Raw genomic sequence first — 22,798 nt, 5'->3', positions numbered from 1 at the left:
TTCTTCTTCATACTGCTTTAATATATGCTACTTTTAAACTTTCATGCAGAGAAGGAAATCACAACTAAAAAAATCACTATTTTTTTCATACGGTGTTGATGTGGAAATGTTTGCCTCGGCATTTTGATGGTGTGGACGTGTGGCACCGAATGGAGATAAGCGTCTCGACAGACGTTACAGTATTTGAACAATGATGACGAAAACTGTTTTCTCTGTCGTGTCCGTGTGTCGAAAATTGTTATGCGCTTATTTTTTTTATTTGATTTTGTGCGTGGCATAGATTTTCCGTGCGCAGAGGACACTTGAGCAGTGCGCAATTGCACAGGCGCGCCTTAGAGGGAGCGTTGCTCGCACGGCTGCGCTAGCATCACAGCTAACGTTAGCCATGATGATACCTCTCTGCTCGGGGAGGGCGTATACGTATGTGACGTATGACGTGACAGTATGTGACGTGTGTAAGAAGGTGCGCTTGCTGTCTGTGAGAAGGAGACACAGGAAAGAGTGAGAAGAGCCTGTCGTGTAATGCCAGCAGCTAAAAGCAACTGCGTGAGAATCCACAGACCTGTGGATGTGTTGAAGGTGTGCTGGAAAATGCGGAACGGAAATTAGGGAGCAGCAGAAAAGTGGAATGTATTATTTAAATAGGTGCGTTGGAAAACACGGACCAGAGTTTTTTTTTAAACTGGATCTGGATCGGCATTTTCCCATGCCTTGCCGATACGCATTTTTTTGCAAATATCGGCGGCCGATCCGATCCAAATATCGGATCGGGACATCCCTAATATATACACTGTGTATAAATACATACATAAAGTGTATATATAATATATATTAGGGCTGCGAATCTTTGGGTGTCCCACGATTCGATTCAATATCGATTCTTGGGGTCACGATTCCATTCAAAATCTATTTTTTTCGAATCAACGCAATTCTCGATTCAAAAACGATATTTTTCCGATTCAAAACGATTCTCTATTCATTCAATACATAGGATTTCAGCAGGATCTACCCCAGTCTGCTGACATGCAAGCAGAGTAGTAGATTTTTGTAAAAAGCTTTTATAATTGTAAAGGACCATGTTTTATCAACTGATTGCAATAATGTAAATTTGTTTTAACTATTAAATGAACCAAAAATATGACTTATTTTATCTTTGTGAAAATATTGGACACAGTGTGTTGTCAAGCTTATGAGATGCGATGCAAGTGTAAGTCACTGTGACACTATTGTTCTTTTTTTTTTTTTTTTTTATAAATGTCTAATGATAATGTCAATGAGGGATTTTTAATCACTGATATGTTGAAATTGTAACTAATATTGATACTGTTGTTGATAATATTCATTTTTGTTTCACTACTTTTGGTTTGTTCTGTGTCGTGTTTGTGTCTCCTCTCAATTGCTCTGTTTATTGCAGTTCTGAGTGTTGCTGGGTCGGGTTTGGTTTTGGAATTGGATTGCATTGTTATGGTATTGCTGTGTATTGTTTTGTTGGATTGATTAATTAAAAAAAATAAAAAATAAAAAAAATTTTTTTTTTAAATGTTTCCCACACCCCTAATATATATATTATTACAGTTCTAAAGTTAGTGTACTGATATAGATATCAAATTATAGGTTCTGGTAGGGGAAGAGGGTCGAAACGCCTGAAAGACAACAGAACTTAAAGAAAGTAAACATAACATGGCAGTAAAAGGTCATGTTTTATGTTAATTCTCTCAGGGAAAAAAAGCTCACATGGGGAGTTTTTCTTTTTCTTTTTTATTATTGTTTAATTTAATTCTTGTATTTAATCTTTTTCACTTGACTTCGACAAACATTTAGGAATGCAACTCTTTCATAACCCGAGGACCACACAAACAAAGTCCGTTTTGGACAGGTTTAATTTAAAACAAAATTTCATACAATATTTATTTTTAAAAAAGGGGTCCCTGCTTAATCTCACCATCTGTTTGATCGTCTTTGGTCTGGTAAATGTTGAAGAACTTTGTTATAGAATGTCGCTTCCAAGTCTTTGCGCTGGGTTCCTGTTGTGTAAACAATCCCCACCCGCTCTGTTTTGTATCATTACCTCGTCTTCCTGGAGCTCCTCTGACGTAGTCCCTATGATTATCGTAATGACCTGTTTATCACTCCAAAGATCAGATTCCAACTATTGGAGTAATTTCGATAGTTCAAGACTTACGGTCATTTGAAAAAAGCACTGCAGATCCTATTGCTGGCAAAAGCTACAACGTTAAAGGTTTTAAAAAAAACAATTATTACTTGTATTGGTTGTATTTTGCCCAGGTATGGTGTAAATCAGGCCTGGGCAATTATTTTGACTTGGGGGTCCAAATATAGAGGAAAAAAAATGTGTCTGGAGGCCGGTATATCTGATTTTTAGGAACATTAATACAAAACCTCACAATAATGTCTGGTTGATTGCTCTAAAGCAGGGGTGCTCACACTTTTTCTGCAGGCGAGCTACTTTTCAATTGATCAAGTCGTGGGGATCTACCTCATTCATATATATAATTTATATTTACTTATTTATGAAATATATGTTTTTGTTAACAAATTAAAGGTGTTTAATGATAATGCAAGCATGTTTAACACATATAGTTAATATTGTTAATACATTAAAGGTGTTTAATGATAATACAAGTATGTTTAATACATATAGTTAATATTGTTAACAAGTTAAAGGTGTTTAAAGATAATGCAAGCATGTTTAACACATATAGTTAATATTGTTAACAAGTTAAAGGTGGTTAAAAATAATACAAGCATGTTTAACACAAATAGTTAATATTGTTAACAACTTAAAGGTGGTTAAAGATAAAACAAGCATGTTTAACACATATAGTTAATATTGTTAACAACTTAAAGGTGGTTAAAGATAATACAAGCATGTTTAACACATATAGTTAATATTGTTAACAAGTTAAAGGTGGTTAAAAATAATACAAGCATGTTTAACACAAATAGTTAATATTGTTAACAACTTAAAGGTGGTTAAAGATAATACAAGCATGTTTAACACATATAGTTAATATTGTTAACAAGTTAAAGGTGGTTAAAGATAATACAAGCATGTTTAACACATATAGTTAATATTGTTAACAAGTTAAAGGTGGTTAAAGATAATAAAAGCATGTTTAACACATATAGATTCCTTTCTTTCATGAAGACAACAATATAAGTTGGTGTATTACCTGATTCTGATGACTTGCATTGATTGGAATCAGACAGTGGTGATGATAACGTCCGCATTTTCGAATGGAGGGGGAAAAAAAGTCCTCCTTTCTGTCCAATACCACATGAAAGTGGTTGGTTTTTGGCATCTTATTTGTCCAGCCTCCGTACTCCTTTGTATACACTTTACAAGAAATACATTGTCGGCAAACTCCGTAGCTTGCTAACTTGTGCACGCCAGCTTTCTGAGACTCTTATTTTGGTAGCGCAGGCAGGATGAAGCATAGCTTTTATTGTGCAACTGTGCAGTCGGTCTTTGGAGTTTTGACGACAGGTACGGCGCCAGAGTCTGTTGAAATCAAGTGTTTCTCGCCTTCCAGTCGGTAATTTTAATGAGCTGGCAGCAGCCAGCGTCATCTCAGAAGACCCTCGGGTGCCGTGAATGTCAATCAAGTGACGAAAGTGACGTCATAGTGAAGATTTATGATCGCTCATTTTTAGGACTATTTTTTTAATGCCTGGCTGGTGATCGACTGACACACCCTCCGAGATCGACCGGTAGATCGCGATCGACGTAATGAGCACCCCTGCTCTAAAGGTTATGACAGACCGCCTTAAAAAACGGAATGGAATAATAAAAATTTTTTACTGAATGAGACACCCAGAATGTACACGAAAATAAAGAATGTGGGATTTACAATATTAACTATGAACGATAAAACACTGAATATTGACAACATATGAACATCACACCCCCTCTCGATCAACATTTTTACAATCAAGCAAAACGCAACAAAAATGAAACAAACAGCGAAATATGAACGCGAAGGGTAAAAAAAAACCCACCTACAATCTGATATAACTGATAATTCGCTAAGCTTTAGAACTTTGTTGTAAAAATTTCCTTCCGCGTCTGTCCCTGACACCCGCATTTCAGGCTGGCCGCTCTGCAAACACTCTGTGGAAACGCTCCCCACCCACATTGCTTGGTCCCTCGTCTGAGCTGCTGTGACTTAGATTACTATATATATATATATATATATATATATCAGGCAAAAGCGCAGATTCCAACCATTGAAATACTTTGTATCGTTCAAGACTTACGGTCATTTGAAAACATCACTGCACGTCATAATGTAATTACAGTTTCTATCTTAAAGATCAACAAAAATGATTTGGGAACGTCCGGCGGGCCAGATTGAAAAGCTCAACGGGCCTTAATTTACCCAAGTCTGGTGTAAATGGTTGATTGTCTATATTTTTGCAAGTTATTGACTGATATAGTTGAGTCAAGTTGAACTAAGCCAGCATTATTATTTTATCCATAAAGGCAGACTTGCTTAAAGGATGCTGACCTGAACTTGTACTGATGCAAAAGCAAAGCACTCATTCCAGGGGGCGATCGCTGCCTTGCTTGTAGGTTATTGATTAACCTTGCTGAGAACTGCATTGGCAGCCTTCATGTTTTGGCTATGACTCATTCGACTAATAATCACCCGTAGTTTCTGTTGATTAAGGACAGTTAAAGGGGTATGTTGTTTGAAGGGACTTGAATCCTTGAAAGTTTCTTTACTCCTAATGTTCACTTCCAACAACAACACCTTCTAATTCATCAGAGAAATACAATCCCAATTAGAAAAAAAATAAGCCCCTCTGGCACGGTGCTACCTGGACATCTAATGTTTGTAATGAGTATAATCATAAAGGAACAAACACTTATATCTCCTGTAAATGTGTTTTTTCATTATTTAAATTGTTTGCACTGTGGGTAAAAGCTTGTTTTTTGTTTTTTTTACAGGAACTCTGTCTGCTGGTGAACACAATTTCCCTTTTCAGTTTCTTATACCAGGTATGGACTTTCTTTTTCACTGTCTTGCTTATTATAACTTCATGGCTTTTTGTGTGCGGCACACCCATCTGTTATTTGCATTGTTGCATGGACTGGCTAACTGATAACACTATGTTAAGCTGGATGCCACAAAGCCGATGATAGGGCAAGCATGGGAAAGCAAATAGTGATTCATAGTTCATAGGTTTGGTTATTGTGTGTGGTTAATGTGTGTTTCTTATCTTCCTCATTACCCCCAAAGCACAGATTCTAAACTGCTAGTGCATGACTGTGCAAGTAACCTCAAGATCAGTCAAACACACTTAGTAACCATCAGCACCCCCTGTTAAGTCTGCTATCTCACACACATTTTAGTGTAGGCTGAAGGATATGCAGTTATTTTTAGTCCTGCTCCTGTTGTGCAGTCTGGGTTAATTGGTCGCCATGCCCCCTTGCATTTCCTCACCCCTCCTTAGGCCTTCTGACAGAAAGGGCTTGCATAAACAGAGCATGAACAATAATATTAGCATACAGAGTGAAAACTTGTTCTCAAGCTCTGTCACATAGTTATTTTTCTCATTTGAATATGGGAGATAATGTGATCAAACAGCCTTCAAAAGGGTCAAAATAGTTAAAAGAAAACATTACGTGTTTGATATTTTTGTTTAGAACTGAAGTTTATTGCTAGTTTATTGAAGTTTAATGCACTCGCAACAGGTGTAAAAGAAAGTGCATCTCTATCCTCCTTCAAAACCGCACTAAAACAACACCTCCAGGCAACTTCAACCCTTGACTAACACCCTCCCCCTTCCACATCCCACCTCCCCGGATTGTAAATAACCAAATGTAAATAATCAAATGTATTTCTAATGTATATACTTCTTCTTATGCTATCTGAACTCACTATGTTCTCTGCTCGCTGTACATATCCTACCAAGTCAGACCTACACTGTTTCGATGCCCATTTCTCTGATGATGCAATTGTTGATGACTGAAGTGCTGATATCAACCAAACCCTCCTCATCCCACCCCCCGGATTGTAAATAATGTAAATAATTCAATGCATATACTCTGATGATTAACTTGTGTGAAGACAATATGATGATCGTATATATTTGTACCATGAATTGATTACGTGGACCCCGACTTAAACAAGTTGAAAAACTTATTCGGGTGTTACCATTTAGTGGTCAATTGTACGAAATATGTACTGAACTGTGCAATCTACTAATAAAAGTTTCAATCAATCAATCAATATTAAGATATTTGAGCAAAAAAAAAGCAAAAAGTTAAAATTTTCGCCCTTCAAAAATTGAGAGCTGCACTTTTTGGGGGGAATTTTGCCTATACTTCACAATCCTTATGACAGACAAGAAGACAAAATGTTTGTTTTTCTTTTTGCATTCTAACATGTAAAAATTGGCTCGTTCTAGGTCCTAGGTGTCAAAGTCAAGGCCCGCGGGCCGGATGAATTATTGATGGCCAAACCGGAATAATATTTGATTAGTATTAGAACCGGTCCTCAGGCCACAGCTGCCTGCTGCTGTTTTGCACGCACCAATACTCAATCAGTGACTTGATGAGGTCCCAGGGACCCCATCAAGTCATAGAAATGGGGTCCCACAGTAAATTTTTAGGGTTCCACTTTTTTGTACCGTATTTTTCGGATTATAAGTCACAGTTTTTTTCATAGTTTGGTCGGGTGCGACTTATACTCTTGAGCGACTTATGTGTGAAATTATTAACACATTACCGTAAAATATCAAATAATATTATTTATCTCATTCACGTAAGAGACTAGACGTATATCAGCAATCGTCACAACCGAAACCATCCTGTCCGGATTCAGAAAGGCTGGAATAATTGGAACTGCAACTGACGATGACTCTGACGTAAGCGACGTACCGATAGAGGAAGCGGCGCATTGTCTAGAGCTTTGGAGTTGGCAGAGTTGTTAAGAAGCGACACCGAGGAAGAAGATTTCATAGGATTTAGCGATTAGGAGTGACAGATTGTTTGGTAAACGTATAGCATGTTCTATATGTTATAGTTATTTGAATGACTCTTACCATAATATGTTACGTTAACATACCAGGCACGTTCTCAGTTGGTTATTTATGCCTCATATAACGTACACTTATTCAGCCTGTTGTTCACTATTCTTTATTTATTTTAAATTGCCTTTCAAATGTCTATTCTTTGTGTTGGATTTTATCGAATAAATTTCCCCTAAAAAATGCAACTTATACTCTAGTACAGGGGTCGGCAACCCGCGGCTCCGGAGCCGCATGCGGCTCTTTGATCACTCTGATGCGGCTCAGCAGCTTACTTGCGGAACCCCCCAATTTTCCCGTGAGACTTCCGGATTTCAGTGCCACTCGCAGAAAACTCCCGGGATCAATATTCACCGATTTTCACCCTTACAGCTATAATAAGGGCGTGCCGTGATGTTACAACATTTGGCGCCCTCTACAATCTGTATTAACAGCGTGCCAGCGTAACACTTGTTATACAATATACATCTTCTGCTTGCACACGTACGCGACAGCATGGCATACTTGGTCAACAGCCACACAGGTTACACTGACGGTGACCATATAAAACAACTTTAACACTCTTACTAATAATGCGCCACACTTTGAACCCACACCAAACAAGAATGACAAACACATTTCGGGAGAACATCTGCACCTTAACACAACAGAACAAACACCCAGAATCCCATGCAGCCCTGACTCTTCCGGGATACATTATACACCCCTGCTACCACCAAAACCCCCCCCCCCCCCCCCCCCCCCCCCCCTCTCTGTGCGATGGTTGAGGTGGGCGGGGTTTGGTAGCGGGGGTGTATAATGTATCCCGGAAGAGTTAGGGCTGCATGGGATTCTGGGTATTTGTCCTGTTGTGTTTATGTTGTGTTACGGTGCAGATGTTCTCCCGAAATGTGTTTGTCATTCTTGTTTGGTGTGGGTTCACAGTGTGGCGCATTATTAGTAAGAGTGTTAAAGTTTTTTTTTTTTATACCGCCACCGTCAGTGTAACCTGTGTGGTTGTTGAGCAAGTATGCCTTGCTGTCACCTATGTGAGCAAGCGGAAGCCCCATACAACATGTGGCTGATCAGGCACGCTGGTTGTAGTGGGCGCTATATGCTGTACCATCACAGCACGCATGACGCTGACAAGCGCTATTCAGTTAGAACCTGTGTGCCGCACCAGCTTAAAAATTCCATATAAAGGTGTGGGCAGCGTGTCTGAGATCCCTGGTTTATACATAGCACAAAGTAAAAAAAAAACTTTGTATGCAGTGATATTTCATTTAAAATTTCAAAAATGTTTGCGGCTCCCATTGTTTTCTATAATTTGTGAAACTTGTCAAAATGGCTCTTTGACTGGTAAAGGTTGCCGACCCCTGCTCTAGTACGACTTATATATGTTTTTTTCCTTCTTTATTATGCATTTTCGGCCGGTGCGATTTATACTCCGGGGCGATTTATAATCCGAAAAATACGGTAACCGTTTTGAAAACAAATGCATTTGGAAGCGACTGTCAGAAAGCGGCTTGAAGATGATCTGGAAAAACATAATCTATGCAACATTTTGACCAAAGAACCACCATTACATGTTATTTAGACCACAAGGAAGTGTTTTACATTTGGAAAAAATAATAATAATATAACTCCTTTAATGCGCCTTATAATCCAATGCGCCTTACATGTGAAAAAAGATCAAAAATAGACCAATCATTGGCAGTGCGCCTTAAAATCCGGTGCGCCCTATGGTCTGGAAAATACGGTACTTGAAGCAGCCCAGTGTTGCCTGTCTCCAGACGACATGAGTCTGCTTCTTGCTTTGTTTCGTGCTGCCTGGCTGTCTGTGCAAGGAGGGCAGCCGCCTGCCTCTCCTGTTTAAATCTTAGACATCAGCAGCAGACTTGACCCTGGAGCGACATCTCAATGAGGAACAGGCGAGAAGGAAGTAAAGAGACTCTGCACTCAATCTGTCTTTAGAATCTGTCTGTCTGGTTATTGGAATTTTGTACTAGTATCATAGTTCTAATTTGTCCTCGTATTCTCGCAGCCGCTGTACCGACTTCTTTTGAAGGACCTTTTGGAAAGACTGTCTACCGTGTGAGAGCAGCCATTGACACGCCTCGCTTCGCAAAGGACTACAAAGCCCAGAAGCCCTTTTACCTCCTCAACTTGCTAAACCTCAATGAGGTGCCAGACATTGATGTAAGGCAGATCTTATTAAACAACCACCTCTTAATACATTTCCTAATATTCGAGTGTGAAGCGACTGGGATGAAAATCAGCACCTCCAAGCCCGGAAAAGGGTGGAGTGCCATCTCCGGGTTGGGGAGGAGACCCTGCCCCAAGTGGAGGAGTTCAAGTACCTTGGAGTCTTGTTCACGAGTGAGGGAAGAGTGGATCGTGAGATCAACAGGCAGATCGGTGCGGCGCCTTCAGTAATGCGGACACTGTATCGATCCGTTGTGGTGAAGAAGGAGCTGAGCCGTAAGGCAAAGCTCTCAATTTACCGGTCGATCTACATTCCCATCCTCACCTATGGTCATGAGCTTTGGGTTATGACCGAAAGGACAAGATCACGGGTACAAGCGGCCGAAATGAGTTTCCTCCGCCGGGTGGCGGGTCTCTCCCTTAGAGATAGGGTGAGAAGCTCTGCCATCCGGCAGGAGCTCAAAATAAAGCCGCTGCTCCTCCACATCGAGAGGAGCCAGATGAGGTGGTCCGGGCATCCAGTCAGGATGCCACCCGAATGCCTACCTAGGGAGGTGTTTAGGGCACGTCCGACCGGTAGGAGGCCACGGGGAAGACCCAGGACACATTGGGAAGACTATGTCTCCCAGCTGGCCTGGGAACGTCTCGGGATCCCCCGGGAAGAGCTGGACGGGGTGGCTGGGGAGAGGAAAGTCTGGGCTTCCCTGCTTAGGCTGCTGCGGAAGACGATGAATGGATGGATGGCACTTGCCTTTACTCACTTGTTTGACTTCCTGTTTCAGCCATCGTGAGTATTAGTTTCCTAAAACTCAGTAGCATCTAACGTTCTTCTTTGTTTCTGCAGCAACTGAGCTACGCCGTTACAACAAAGAAGTTCAGCTACCTGCTCGTAAAGTCGGGGACCCTGATGCTTAAAACTTGCACTGACCTCAGGGGCTACATTCCTGGTCAGGTGATCAAGTTAGCTACAGAGATCCACAACAAGTCTGGAAAAGACACAGGATGTGTTCTCGCAAGTCTCATACAGGTAACACTCAAACCTGGACAGGAATAATTGGGGAAAGACGCTGATGTCTCTTGTTTTCTATCTACTGTGCAATATTACTCTTCGAGTGCAATACATCCGACACTGATTGTTATTTATTACTCCGGTACTCTTGTCTTGCTCTGTATATTGTACAGTATTTTGTATAGTGTATTGTATATTGTACAGGATTGCTTATTATTTTTATTGGATAGTATAGTCTGTTTATTTCAATTTTTAGTTTTTTTTTTTTTCTTTATTACCTTTTGTGTAATTTATTTTTATCCCATATTTGTTCCCACTACCGCACCTTAAATTGGAGTCCTTAGTCTCGTTATATGCAAATATAATGACAATAAAGTCCATTCTATTCTATTCATGTTGGCATTTAAACTAGCGAGCTGGCGCCAGTCAATCTGTGAGTTTATCAAAGTGTAGTTATCAATAACCTTTTTTTGATCTTTTTAGTTTAGGACGGTAATACTAACCTTTGGGAGTTTTACCACGGTTATCATGAATACCATTTATCGTTGCATCCCTAAGTATTAGTAGGAAATTTACAACAGGACCTTTTGGGGCAGCAATTATTCGAGAACTAGAAGGCTACTGGCGGTTTTAGCGGAAAAAAGAGATACATTAAAGGGGAACATTATCACCAGACCTATGTAAGCGTCAATATATACCTTGATGTTGCAGAAAAAAGACCATATATTTTTTTAACCGATTTCCGAACTCTAAATGGGTGAATTTTGGCGAATTAAACGCCTTTCTATTATTGTTGTGACGTCACATCGGGAAGCAATCCGCCATTTTCTCAAACACTTTACAAACACAGAGTCAAATCAGCTCTGTTATTTTTTCGTTTTTTCGACTGTTTTCCGTACCTTGGAGACATCATGCCTCGTCGGTGTGTTGTCGGAGGGTGTAACAACACGAACAGGGACGGATTCAAGTTGCACCAGTGGCCCAAAGATGCGAAAGTGGCAAGAAATTGGACGTTTGTTCCGCACACTTTACCGACGAAAGCTATGCTACGACAGAGATGGCAAGAATGTGTGGATATCCTGCGACACTCAAAGCAGATGCATTTCCAACTGGACTGGACAGATCAGCTTTCAGGAAAAGAGAGCGGATGAGGGTATGTCTACAGAATATATTAATTGATGAAAACTGGGCTGTCTGCACTCTCAAAGTGCATGTTGTTGCCAAATGTATTTCATATGCTGTAAACCTAGTTCATAGTTGTTAGTTTCCTTTAATGCCAAACAAACACATACCAATCGTTGGTTAGAAGGCGATCGCCGAATTCGTCCTCGCTTTCTCCCGTGTCGCTGGCTGTCGTGTCGTTTTTGTCGGTTTCGCTTGCATACGGTTCAAACCGATATGGCTCAATAGCTTCAGTTTCTTCTTCAATTTCGTTTTCGCTACCTGCCTCCACACTACAACCATCCGTTTCAATACATGCGTAATCTGTTGAATCGCTTAAGCCGCTGAAATCCGAGTCTGAATCCGAGCTAATGTCGCTATAGCTTGCTGTTCTATGCGCCATGTTTGTTTGTATTGGCATCACTGTGTGACGTCACAGGAAAATGGACGGGTGTATATAACGATGGTTAAAATCAGACACTTTGAAGCTATTTTTAGGGATATTGCGTGATGGGTAAAATTTTGAAAAAAAACTTCGAAAAATAAAATAAGCCACTGGGAACTGATTTTTAATGGTTTTAACCCTTCTGAAATTGTGATAATGTTCCCCTTTAAACAGTTTGCACGTCTAACAAATGATTATTCATGCACTCTTTTGTTCCCGAAATGTGTGCATTCACAGTAAGTTATTATTTAAAACAGTTTTAAGTTGTCACATGTATTTGTTTTTCTAAGATAGTTTACATTTTTACATTAAGAGGGTCTGAAAATTTGATCTTGAGAATGTGCAGATACCCTGTCCAGGAACTTTTAAGTGCTGCTTCTCGATGCTCTCCTTTGTTGTCGAATGTTTAGGGGTTTTGTCATGATAGAGGACATCTTCAGTGTTCTGGCTGAGGCCAGAAGGTTCTCATCCGGGAGTCTATAGTGCATGGCCATGTTTGTCTGCCTCTCAGTCTGCGGTCAAGTCTTCTTTAACTCTTAGCAGAATGTCTCACTGCCTCCAAACATGGCAAGTTGAATTGAACACCCAAAAAGCTAAATTTTTGTGTCATCGATGCCGTCGTTTAAGACCCCCTCCCCCTCCGTTCGCCGGTGCAACGCGACCTAGTACGCATGCGCGGAAAATGCGCACGACATAGTCACCTGCGGTGTTGCTTTGTGTGCAAGTTCTTAAATTAAATGTAACTTATCTGGACAATATCCAGTGTTGTGGTATTTCAATGAACTGCAATCCAGTGTGCTGTGGGGCCCTATTGTAGTGAATCACACCTGAGCCATCATATTTTACATCAATCAATCTAGGGATCTAAATATCTGGTCAGGACACTCCTCACTCTTTTGCCTTCACCCTCATTATCCATTCGTTTTTGGTGACTTTTAATACTCTGGACCTAGACGTTGAGTCTGTGACATACATGGCAGACAATAACTGATACAGTCTGCTTTGCCAGTCCAAACGCATTCGCCGTTTTCCGTAGTCTTCCCTCGTCGGCCAGGTAATACAAAGCACACTCTACCTTTTTTATCACATCCACGGAAGCCCGCATTCTCATTGACTCTCCTTCGACAAATGGACAAAGTTTTTCGGTGTTACCATATCTGAATTATTGTGTAGAAATATGGGGAAATAACTACAAAAGTACACTTAATTTATTAGCGGTGTTACAAAAAAGATCAGTTAGAATAATACATAATGTTGGATATAGAGAACATACAAACCCTTTATTTATTGAATCAAAAATACTGAAATTCCACAACATAGTGAATTTGCAAACAGCTAAAATTATACACAAAGCAAACTATAACCTGCTACCCAAGAATATACAACAATTCTTCTCAACAAAAGAGGAGAAATATAATCTTAGAGAAAAATTTAATTTAAAACATTTGTATGCATGTACAACACTTAAGACCTTCAGTATATCAGTATGTGGAATTACATTATGGAATGGATTAAGCAAAGCAATCCAACAATGTACTAATATGATCCACTTCAAGAAACTCTTCAAACTTAAAGTGTTTACAAAGTGCAATGAAGAAGAACCATGATAAACATTCTGAATTTATTTCATCCATCCATTCATTTTCAAAATAATCTTACTCATCTCACCATATGAAATATAACTTACTTCACCGAGTATTATCATTACTTATGGAGTATATTGTGAATAAATTGAGAACAGGAAGCGATCAAAAGTTTTCGCAACTGTTATGTAAAAGAAAAAGGGTAGGATTAAATAAGCTATGCTTCTTCCTACTCTTTTTCGAACATGTTGAAAAGAGAAACTGGAAACTGTGATGTATCATGTTGTATGCTTGCATGTTCGAAATAAAAATAAAGTCAAACTCAAACTCACAGCTGACCGGGACATTGGAAAGTTCTCTTGCCGTCTGAGAAGTGTTGTATCCCAAATAGCTGCAATCGCGCGTTACCTTCTCTTAAGGTATTCATGTGTGATTTCCACAAGTGTCTGTACATTTATAAGGAGAAACACGGACATGTCTGGATGACTCGCCTCCATCTTTCCAGTAGTTAGCTCCGAGTTTTGAAACCGGTTGTTATGAAGCTGGCTGTGGCGCCTTCTTTCTGAAGTCACTTCCTGTGTGGGGCTCGGTCTTTCTGGCGTCACTTCCTCTCTGAACTCAGTTTGTAAACGATCGATGAGTCCATGCAAAGCTAAGAGCCGGAGATTCAAGAAATGCACGACGCACTTACCCGTGTAAAAAATTACCCAAGGAAGGGAACCTTAAACAAAGGTTTAGTGTGGCTGACACGGGGCTTAGGCTAAATAAATATTTGTTTAAGGAGTTATCCAGCTTAATGTAGACAGGGCGTCAGAACCATGAGGTAAGATCTTGCAAGGAGATCTATATAGTGAAATTGACTAATATCTTGTATTTTGTTCTGTTTCAAATTTTTATTGAGCCCCCTACTGGTTGATACTTATATCACTCCATCAAATAAATGTCCCCTGCATATTTTGTTGATATTCTGTGTCTGTTTTAAACACATAAAATGACGGACTGTTCATGTATTGTAAGGGGATACATTTACAAATTGTCAGGAGATCGAGTCATACTTCCCCCCCCCCCCACTGTAAATACATGCAAACATTAGCAGATCATGAAATCTCCTTAGAGTAGAGATTCAAACCTAGAAGTGCTGACCGCGAGCACGACTGTACCTCCCATTTGAGGCAAATCAGGGTGTCTTTGGATAGTCAACTATTCGACAATTTGATTCAGATGAGTCTAATTTGACTTATTAAACTCTCAACCTACAAAACCCAAATACAATGACAGATTTGCATATCCTTTTCAACTTCTATTCAATTGAATAGACTGCAAAGACAAGATATTTAATGTTCGAACTGAGAAACACATTTTTTTTTTGCAAATAATCATTAACTTAGAGCAACACATTGCAAAAAAGTTGGCACAGGGGCATTTTTACCACTGTGTTGCATTGCCTTTCCTTTTAACAACACTCAGTAAACGTTTGGGAACTGAGGAGACCGGCGGCGTTTCTGGGTGTTGTTGATAAATGGCTTTCGCTTTGCATAGTACAGTTTTAACTTGCACTTACAGATGTAGCAACGAACTGTAGTTACTGACAGTGGATTTCTGAAGTGTTCCTGAGCCCATGTGGTGATATCCTCTAAACACTGATATCAGTTTTTGATGCAGTACCGCCTTACGTGTAGTGATTTCTCCAGATTCTCTGAACCTTTTGATGATATTATGGATCGTAGATGGTAAAATCACTAAATTCCTCGCAATAGCTTGTTGAGAAATGTTGTTTATAAACTGTTCGACAATTTGCTCACACATTTGTTCACAAGGTGGTGACCCTCGCCCCATCCTTGTTTGTGAATGACTGAGCATTTCATGGAAGCTGCTTTTATACCCAATCATGGCACCCACCTGTTCCCAATTAGCTTGTTCACCTGTGGGATGTTCCAAATAAGTGTTTGATGAGTATTCCTCAAGTCTTGTGCCAGCTTTTTTGAACCATGTTGCAGGCATCAAATTTTAAATGAGCTAATATTTGCAAAAAATAACAAAGTTTACTGGTTTGAATGTTAAGTATCTTGTTTTTGCAGTCTATTCAATTGAATATAGGTTGAAAAGGATTTACAAATCATTGTGTTTTATTGACGATTTACACAACGTGCTAACTTCACTGGTTTTGGGTTTTGTACATCCTCCGTGGGAGGGATTCAGGTTGAGAACCCCAAAATCCCCGCATAAAGCAAGTGTGTTGAAAGGATGTTCTGAGATGGGGGACGTGGGACGTTCCGCCACCACACGTCGTACCACCACACACCTCGGGCTGGTCAAAGGCTCTCCATTAGCCCTGGTGACTCGCTGGCAATTAGACTTGGTGTGCGCCGCCAGGGTGTAGCTTTGACCAGGTCACTCGGGCGAGAAACTTCCCTAATTGCTACCCTCTGGCAAAGGTAATGATCCTGAGCTGGTTCACTGGCTCAACCCATGTTGAAACTTTTACTTCCTCTGGATCAGGGGGTCCTCAACTAAAATTCAAATAGGTCTAGATAAAGAACTCTCTCTCAAGCGAAGGCCTGGGAACCAGTACCGAAAAGTCTATAAAAGTCCATCCATCCATCCATCTTCTTCCGCTTATCCGAGGTCGGGTCGCGGGGGCAGCAGCCTAAGCAGGGAAGCCCAGACTTCCCTCTCCCCAGCCACTTCGTCCAGCTCTTCCTGTGGGACCCCGAGGCGTTCCCAGGCCAGGCGGGAGACATAGTCTTCCCAACGTGTCCTGGGTCTTCCCCGCGGCCTCCTACCGGTCGGACGTGCCCTAAACACCTCCCTAGGGAGGCGTTCGGGTGGCATCCTGACCAGATACCCGAACCACCTCATCTGGCTCCTCTCGATGTGGAGGAGCAGCGGCTTTACTTTGAGCTCCCCCCGGATGGCAGAGCTTCTCACCCTATCTCTAAGGGAGAGCCCCGCCACCCGGCGGAGGAAACTCATTTCGGCCGCTTGTACCCGTGATCTTGTCCTTTCGGTCATAACCCAAAGCTCATGACCATAGGTGAGGATGGGAACGTAGATCGACCGGTAAATTGAGAGCTTTGCCTTCCGGCTCAGCTCCTTCTTCACCACAACGGATCAATACAGCGTCCGCATTACTGAAGACGCCGCACCGATCCGTCTGTCGATCTCACGATCCACTCTTCCCTCACTCGTGAACAAGACTCCGAGGTACTTGAACTCCTCCACTTGGGGCAAGATCTCCTCCCCAACCCGGAGATGGCACTCCACCCTTTTCCGGGCGAGAACCATGGACTCGGACTTGGAGGTGCTGATTCTCATCCCAGTCGCTTCACACTCAGCTGCGAACCGATCCAGTGAGAGCTGAAGATCCCGGCCAGATGAAGCCATCAGGACCACATCATCTGCAAAAAGCAGAGACCTAATCCTGCAGCCACCAAACCAGATCCCATCAACGCCTTGACTGCGGCTAGAAATTCTGTCTATAAAAGTTATGAACAGAATCGGTGACAAAGGGCAGCCTTGGCGGAGTCCAACCCTAACTGGAAACGTGTTCGACTTACTACCGGCAATGCGGACCAAGCTCTGGCACTGATCATACAGGGAGCGGACTGCCACAATCAGACAGTCCGATACCCCATACTCTCTGAGCACTCCCCACAGGACTTTCCGAGGGACACGGTCGAATGCCTTCTCCAAGTCCACAAAACACATGTAGACTGGTTGGGCAAACTCCCATGCACCCTCAAGGACCCTGCCGAGAGTATAGAGCTGGTCCACAGTTCCACGACCAGGACGAAAACCACACTGTTCCTCCTGAATCCGAGGTTCGACTATCCGGCGTAGCCTCCTCTCCAGTACACCTGAATAGACCTTACCGGGAAGGCTGAGGAGTGTGATCCCACGATAGTTAGAACACACCCTCCGGTTCCCCTTCTTAAAGAGAGGAACCACCACCCCGGTCTGCCAATCCAGTGGTACCGCCCCCAATGTCCACGCGATGCTGCAGAGTCTTGTCAACCAAGACAGCCCCACAGCATCCAGAGCCTTAAGGAACTCCGGGCGGATCTCATCTACCCCCGGGGCCTTGCCACCGAGGAGCTTTTTAACTACCTCAGCAACCTCAGCCCCAGAAATAGGAGAGCCCACCACAGACTCCCCAGGCACTCTATAAAAGTCTGCTAAGCAAAATATAAGAACTCAAAACCTAAAATACTTAAATAATGAATTGACTATAGGTCCAGTTCCGTATGGTTAGTAACGACTGCTCTAGATAGTCAAATTTGATCGTCCTTTCTGCGCTTTGCAAGAGCCAAAGCTGACCTTGGCAGGGCCGATCCGAAGACCTCACTTAACTATCTAATAGGGATGTAACAATAAACGGTATTAATGATAACTGCAGTAAAATTCCCAACAGTTATTATTATCGTTTTAAATTAGAATAATCACAAAACCGTGATTGATAACGGCACAATGCTGTCTGAGCAACTAAGCTACTCAATTGTGCACATGGAACCTACAAACTGCGCTCTCTTAAAACAGAGTGAGCGTTCTATACTCGGAGGAATACGAGAAAGCGGTGTTTTCGCGGTGCGTTCAAGGACCGCTGAACAGAAACTGGACGCCCGCCATAAAAAATAAATAATGATAATATATTTTATTTGTTAGGCACTTTTCATTCAAACAAATCTTAAAGTGCTACAATACAAACCAATATTTAAAACAGTAAAAGCTTAGCCTTTAAAGCAGTGCTTTTTTTAAAGACTAAAACACTATCAGTGAAGCATAACAAAACATGCAAAATAGTGGGTTTCCGAACAGTGTGTCTATTTATTTTTGTTATTTAAAAATAATTTCAAAACATTTCAGTGAGTGCTTAAGTACTTTGTGAGCACATTCAACAATACTGCAATAATAATGATAACCGTGATCATTTTGGTCACGACAACCGTTATATGAAATGTTCATATTATTACATCCCTACTATCCAATCTGTAGCGCACAGGTGTCAAACTCAAGGCCCGGGTGCCAGATCTGGCCCGCCACATCATTTTATATGGCCCGCGAAATGGTAATAATATGCTTTTAACAAAGAATATTTTCTTACTAAATATTTGTTCTTTTCATTTTGACATTCAAAAAATACACGAACTGCATGCTTATCTTTATATACATATACATTTTAAAATGTAATATTATCTAATAATGCAACAAAATGTTTTTTTAAATAAAAATAAGTACTTGAATATCAGCTAGACTTGCTTGACAGCAAGTTATCAAATTGTGCACTGTAAAAATGACAATAGACTTTACGGTAAAATTATAATTTTTTTTTACAAAAAAACAAACAAATTTGGTACTGTTTGTCCATCCATCCATCCATTTCTACCGCTTATTCTCTTTTGGGGTCGCGGGGGGCGCTGGAGCCTATCTCAGCTACAATCGGGCGGAAGGCGGGGTACACCCTGGACAAGTCGCCACCTCATCGCAGGGCCAACACTGATAGACAGACAACATTCACACTCACATTTGTGTTTACACTAAAAAAAAATCAACTACTCTAGATTTTACTGTAAAAAAAAAAGAGTGGTGCTGTTTTTTTTTTTAAGCAAATGTAAAAAAAAGTGAACAATCAAATGCTTAGGCAATAATGCAATATCATGAGCCGAATCCTTCTACTTTTTTTTTTAATCAAAAAGACTGCAACTTTTTTAACTGAGCTAGTTTATTTATTTATTTTACACAATTATTTTTTTTTAAGCAAATGTAAAAAAAAGTTAATAATCAAATGCTTAGGCAATATCATGAGCCGACTCCTTCTACTTTTTTTTTATCATATATTTTACAAGTGGCCCTTTGAGGGCAGACATAACTGTGATGTGGCCCTCAATGAACACAAGCTTAAAACCCTAGCGTGTTTATTTGTTTATCTGAATGTTAACCTTTTTTTTTAAGTGTAAAAAGTTGCAAATGAGATCCCAATTACCTGTGCTCTTGCCAGCATACATGTACATACAAAACAATGTTTAGTCGACTAATCATTGACCATTGGAAAAATCTCAACGAATCCGATTAGACTATAAAGTTTATGAACATCCTTAGTTAGTTTTACACAGCTCTAGCAATAAATGTGACATCTTTCTATTGTCTGTTGAATTTTTTTCTAACCAGAAAGTAACCTACAAGACCAATCGGCCAGTGTTTGACCTCCGAACCATCGCAGAGGTGGAGGGAGCAGGAGTGAAAGCAGGAAAACATGCTGAGTGGAGAGAGCAGATCATCGTACCTCCTCTTCCTCAGTCAGCTCTCGCCGGCTGCAGCCTCATAGATATTGATTATTTCATTCAGGTACGGAATGGAGGTCATAACGTACAGTACATACTGACTGTTTTTATAACTTAGTGCGCCTTCTTGTAATTATACTGATTTACTGTTCAACAGGTGAGTCTGGAGTATTCCTGTCATTATAACATATTTTTTCAATTTGTTTTGCTGCTGGACAGAATATGGATGTAGCAGAGAAAGGTGGGGGGGAATGCGGGACGGCGTGGCGCAGTGGAAGAATGGCCGTGCGCGACCCGAGGGTCCCTGGTTCAATCCCCACCTAGTACCAACCTCGTCATGTCCGTTGTGTCCTGAGCAGGACACTTCACCCTTGCTCCTGATGGGTGCTGGTTAGCGCCTTGCATGGCAGCTCCCTCCATCAGTGTGTGAATGGGTAAATGTGGAAGTAGTGTCAAAGCGCTTTGAGTACCTTGAAGGTAGAAAAGCGCTATACAAGTACAACCCATTTATCATTTATTTATCAATGCAATGACCGAAGGAGAAAACGGTATTCATAACAGCTACTAAATATGGTTCAAAAACTTAGGGAAAGACTGGAACAAATACAACACAAAACCACATTAATACAGTACTTCTTCACACGTGGTTGGGGAAACTGGGTAGATGGGAAGAGAAAGTAAAGAAAAAAAGCGATGCTAAAGGGGAACATTATCACAATTTCAGAATGGTTAAAACCATTAAAAATCAGTTCCCAGTGGCTTATTATATTATATTATAGTTTTTTTCAAAATTTTACCCATCACGCAATATCCCTAAAAAAAAGCTTCAAAGTGCCTGATTTTAACCATCGTTATAAACACCCGTCCATTTTCCTGTGACGTCACATAGTGAAGCCAACACAAACAAACATGGCGGAAAGAACAGCAAGCTATAGTGACATTAGCTCGGATTCAGACTCGGATTTCAGCGGCTTAAGCGATTCAACAGATTACGAATGTATTGAAACGGATGGTTGTAGTGTGGAGGCAGGTAGCGAAAACGAAATTGAAGAAGAAACCGAAGCTATTGAGCCATATCGGTTTGAACCGTATGCAAGCGAAACCGACGAAAACGACACGACAGCCAGCGACACGGGAGAAAGCGAGGACAAATTCGGCGATCGCCTTCCAACCAACGATTGGTATGTGTTTGTTTGGCATTAAAGGAAACTAACAACTATGAACTAGGTTTACAGCATATGAAATACATTTGGCAACAAAATGCACTTTGAGAGTGCAGACAGCCCAATTTTCATCAATTAATATATTCTGTAGACATACCCTCATCCGCGCTCTTTTCCTGAAAGCTGATCTGTCCAGTTTTGGAGTTGATGTCAGCAGGCCAGGGAAGCTAGGGTCGATAGGGGGTTTAGCTCGCTCGTCTGCGGGAACAAACTGCCGCCATTGCTTGCCGTGCTACCGAGGTCCTTTGTCCCTGAATTGCTCACACACTCCGGCAGATTCAATGGGGGTCTGGTGGCAGATTTCTTTGACTTTATCGTTGGAAATGCATCTGCTTTGAGTGTCGCAGGATATCCACACACTCTTGCCATCTCTGTCGTAGCATAGCCTTCGTCGGTAAAGTGTGCTGAACAAACGTCCAATTTCTTGCCACTTTCGCATCTTTGGGCCACTGGTGCAACTTGAATCCGTCCCTGTTCGTGTTGTTACACCCTCCGACAACACACCGACGAGGCATGATGTCTCCAAGGTACGGAAAACAGTCGAAAAAACGGAAAATAACAGAGCTGATTTGACTCGGTGTTTGAGAAAATGGCGGATTGCTCCCCGATGTGACGCCACGTTGTGACGTCATCGCTCCGAGAGCGAATATTAGAAAGGCGTTTAATTCGCCAAAATTCACCCATTTAGAGTTCGGAAATCGGTTAAAAAAATATATGGTCTTTTTTCTGCAACATCAAGGTATATATTGACGCTTACATAGGTCTGGTGATAATGTTCCCCTTTAAGGGACTAAGGTTGTGTGATATACACGATATACAATCCTCCGTATTTTTCGGAATATAAGGCGCACTTAATATACTTTCATTTTCTCAAAACTCGACAGTGCGCCTTATAACCCGGTGCGCCTAATGTACGGAATAATTGTGGTTGTGCTTACCGACCTCGACCCTGTTGGTATTGGATCGATACCCACATTTATAATATAGCCTACAACTACCGTAAAGTATCCAAACGACATAAGAATAAGTGTTTATTACATTTTAACAGAAGTGTAGATGGAACAATGTTACAACAGAAAGTAACTGGATATTAACAGTAAATTAGTAAGAAGATTAATAATAGTTTTCAGAAAATAAAACAACTGGAAATGATGTAATCTGTTACCACTTACAGTACAGGCCAAAAGTTTGGACACACCTTCTCATTCAATGCCTTTTCTTTATTTTCATGACTATTTACATTGTAGATTGTCACTGAAGGCATCAAAACTATGAATGAACACATGTGGAGTTATGTACTTGACAAAAAAAGGTGAAATAACTGAACAAATTGTTTATATTCTGGTTTCTTCAAAATAGCCACCCTTTGCTCTGATTATTGCAATGGCATTCTCTCGATGAGCTTCAAGAGGTCAACACCTGAAATGGTTTTCACTTCACAGATGTCATAGTTTTGATGCCCTCAGTGACAATCTACAATGTAAATAGTCATGAAAATAAAGAAAACGCATTGAAATGAGAGGGTGTGTCCTAACTTTTGGCCTGTACTGTATGTGAGCAGCTAAATTATGGGTCTTTATAATCTGTTTTGAAATGGTTGTATTATCATTTATATACAAAATAATAATATCGTAATATACATAATTATCGCAGGAGGCTGCACTATATATCATAAAGTAGATTTTAAGCCATGGGACAATGACATCAATAATTTCCTGCTAGTGCTAAATCTAATTCAGTAATACATCAGTTTTCTTTGCGTCGGACTTGGTTTTCGACGTAAATTCCTTCTGCTCATCGCTCTTTGCCAACAAAAGTCTTCAATTATAGGTAAAAGTGATGTTAAATGTTTTATTTAT

General features: G+C 40.8%; 1 protein-coding gene across 4 annotated transcripts in view; it reads left to right on the top strand.

Moving 5' to 3' along the window:
• The window catches only part of arrdc1b (arrestin domain containing 1b), a 108,186-nt gene that overhangs the window by 66,543 nt on the left and 18,845 nt on the right, over positions 1 to 22,798 (top strand). For 3 of the 4 annotated variants that reach the window (XM_072915344.1, XM_061980842.2, XM_061980841.2), the window contains exons 3-6: positions 4,973 to 5,023; positions 9,080 to 9,234; positions 10,085 to 10,267; positions 19,604 to 19,780. In XM_072915344.1, coding sequence (XP_072771445.1) covers positions 4,973 to 5,023; positions 9,080 to 9,234; positions 10,085 to 10,267; positions 19,604 to 19,780 — 566 coding nt within the window. The remainder of the gene's footprint in view (positions 1 to 4,972; positions 5,024 to 9,079; positions 9,235 to 10,084; positions 10,268 to 19,603; positions 19,781 to 22,798) is intronic. The other variant, XM_061980843.2, reaches the window with a different exon arrangement.

The sequence above is a fragment of the Nerophis lumbriciformis genome, linkage group LG20, assembly GCF_033978685.3.
Source record: "Nerophis lumbriciformis linkage group LG20, RoL_Nlum_v2.1, whole genome shotgun sequence".
Taxonomy (NCBI): Eukaryota; Metazoa; Chordata; class Actinopteri; order Syngnathiformes; family Syngnathidae; genus Nerophis; species Nerophis lumbriciformis.
The sequence above is the reverse complement of the archived record's forward strand: the minus strand, read 5'-3'. Positions and strand labels throughout refer to the sequence as shown.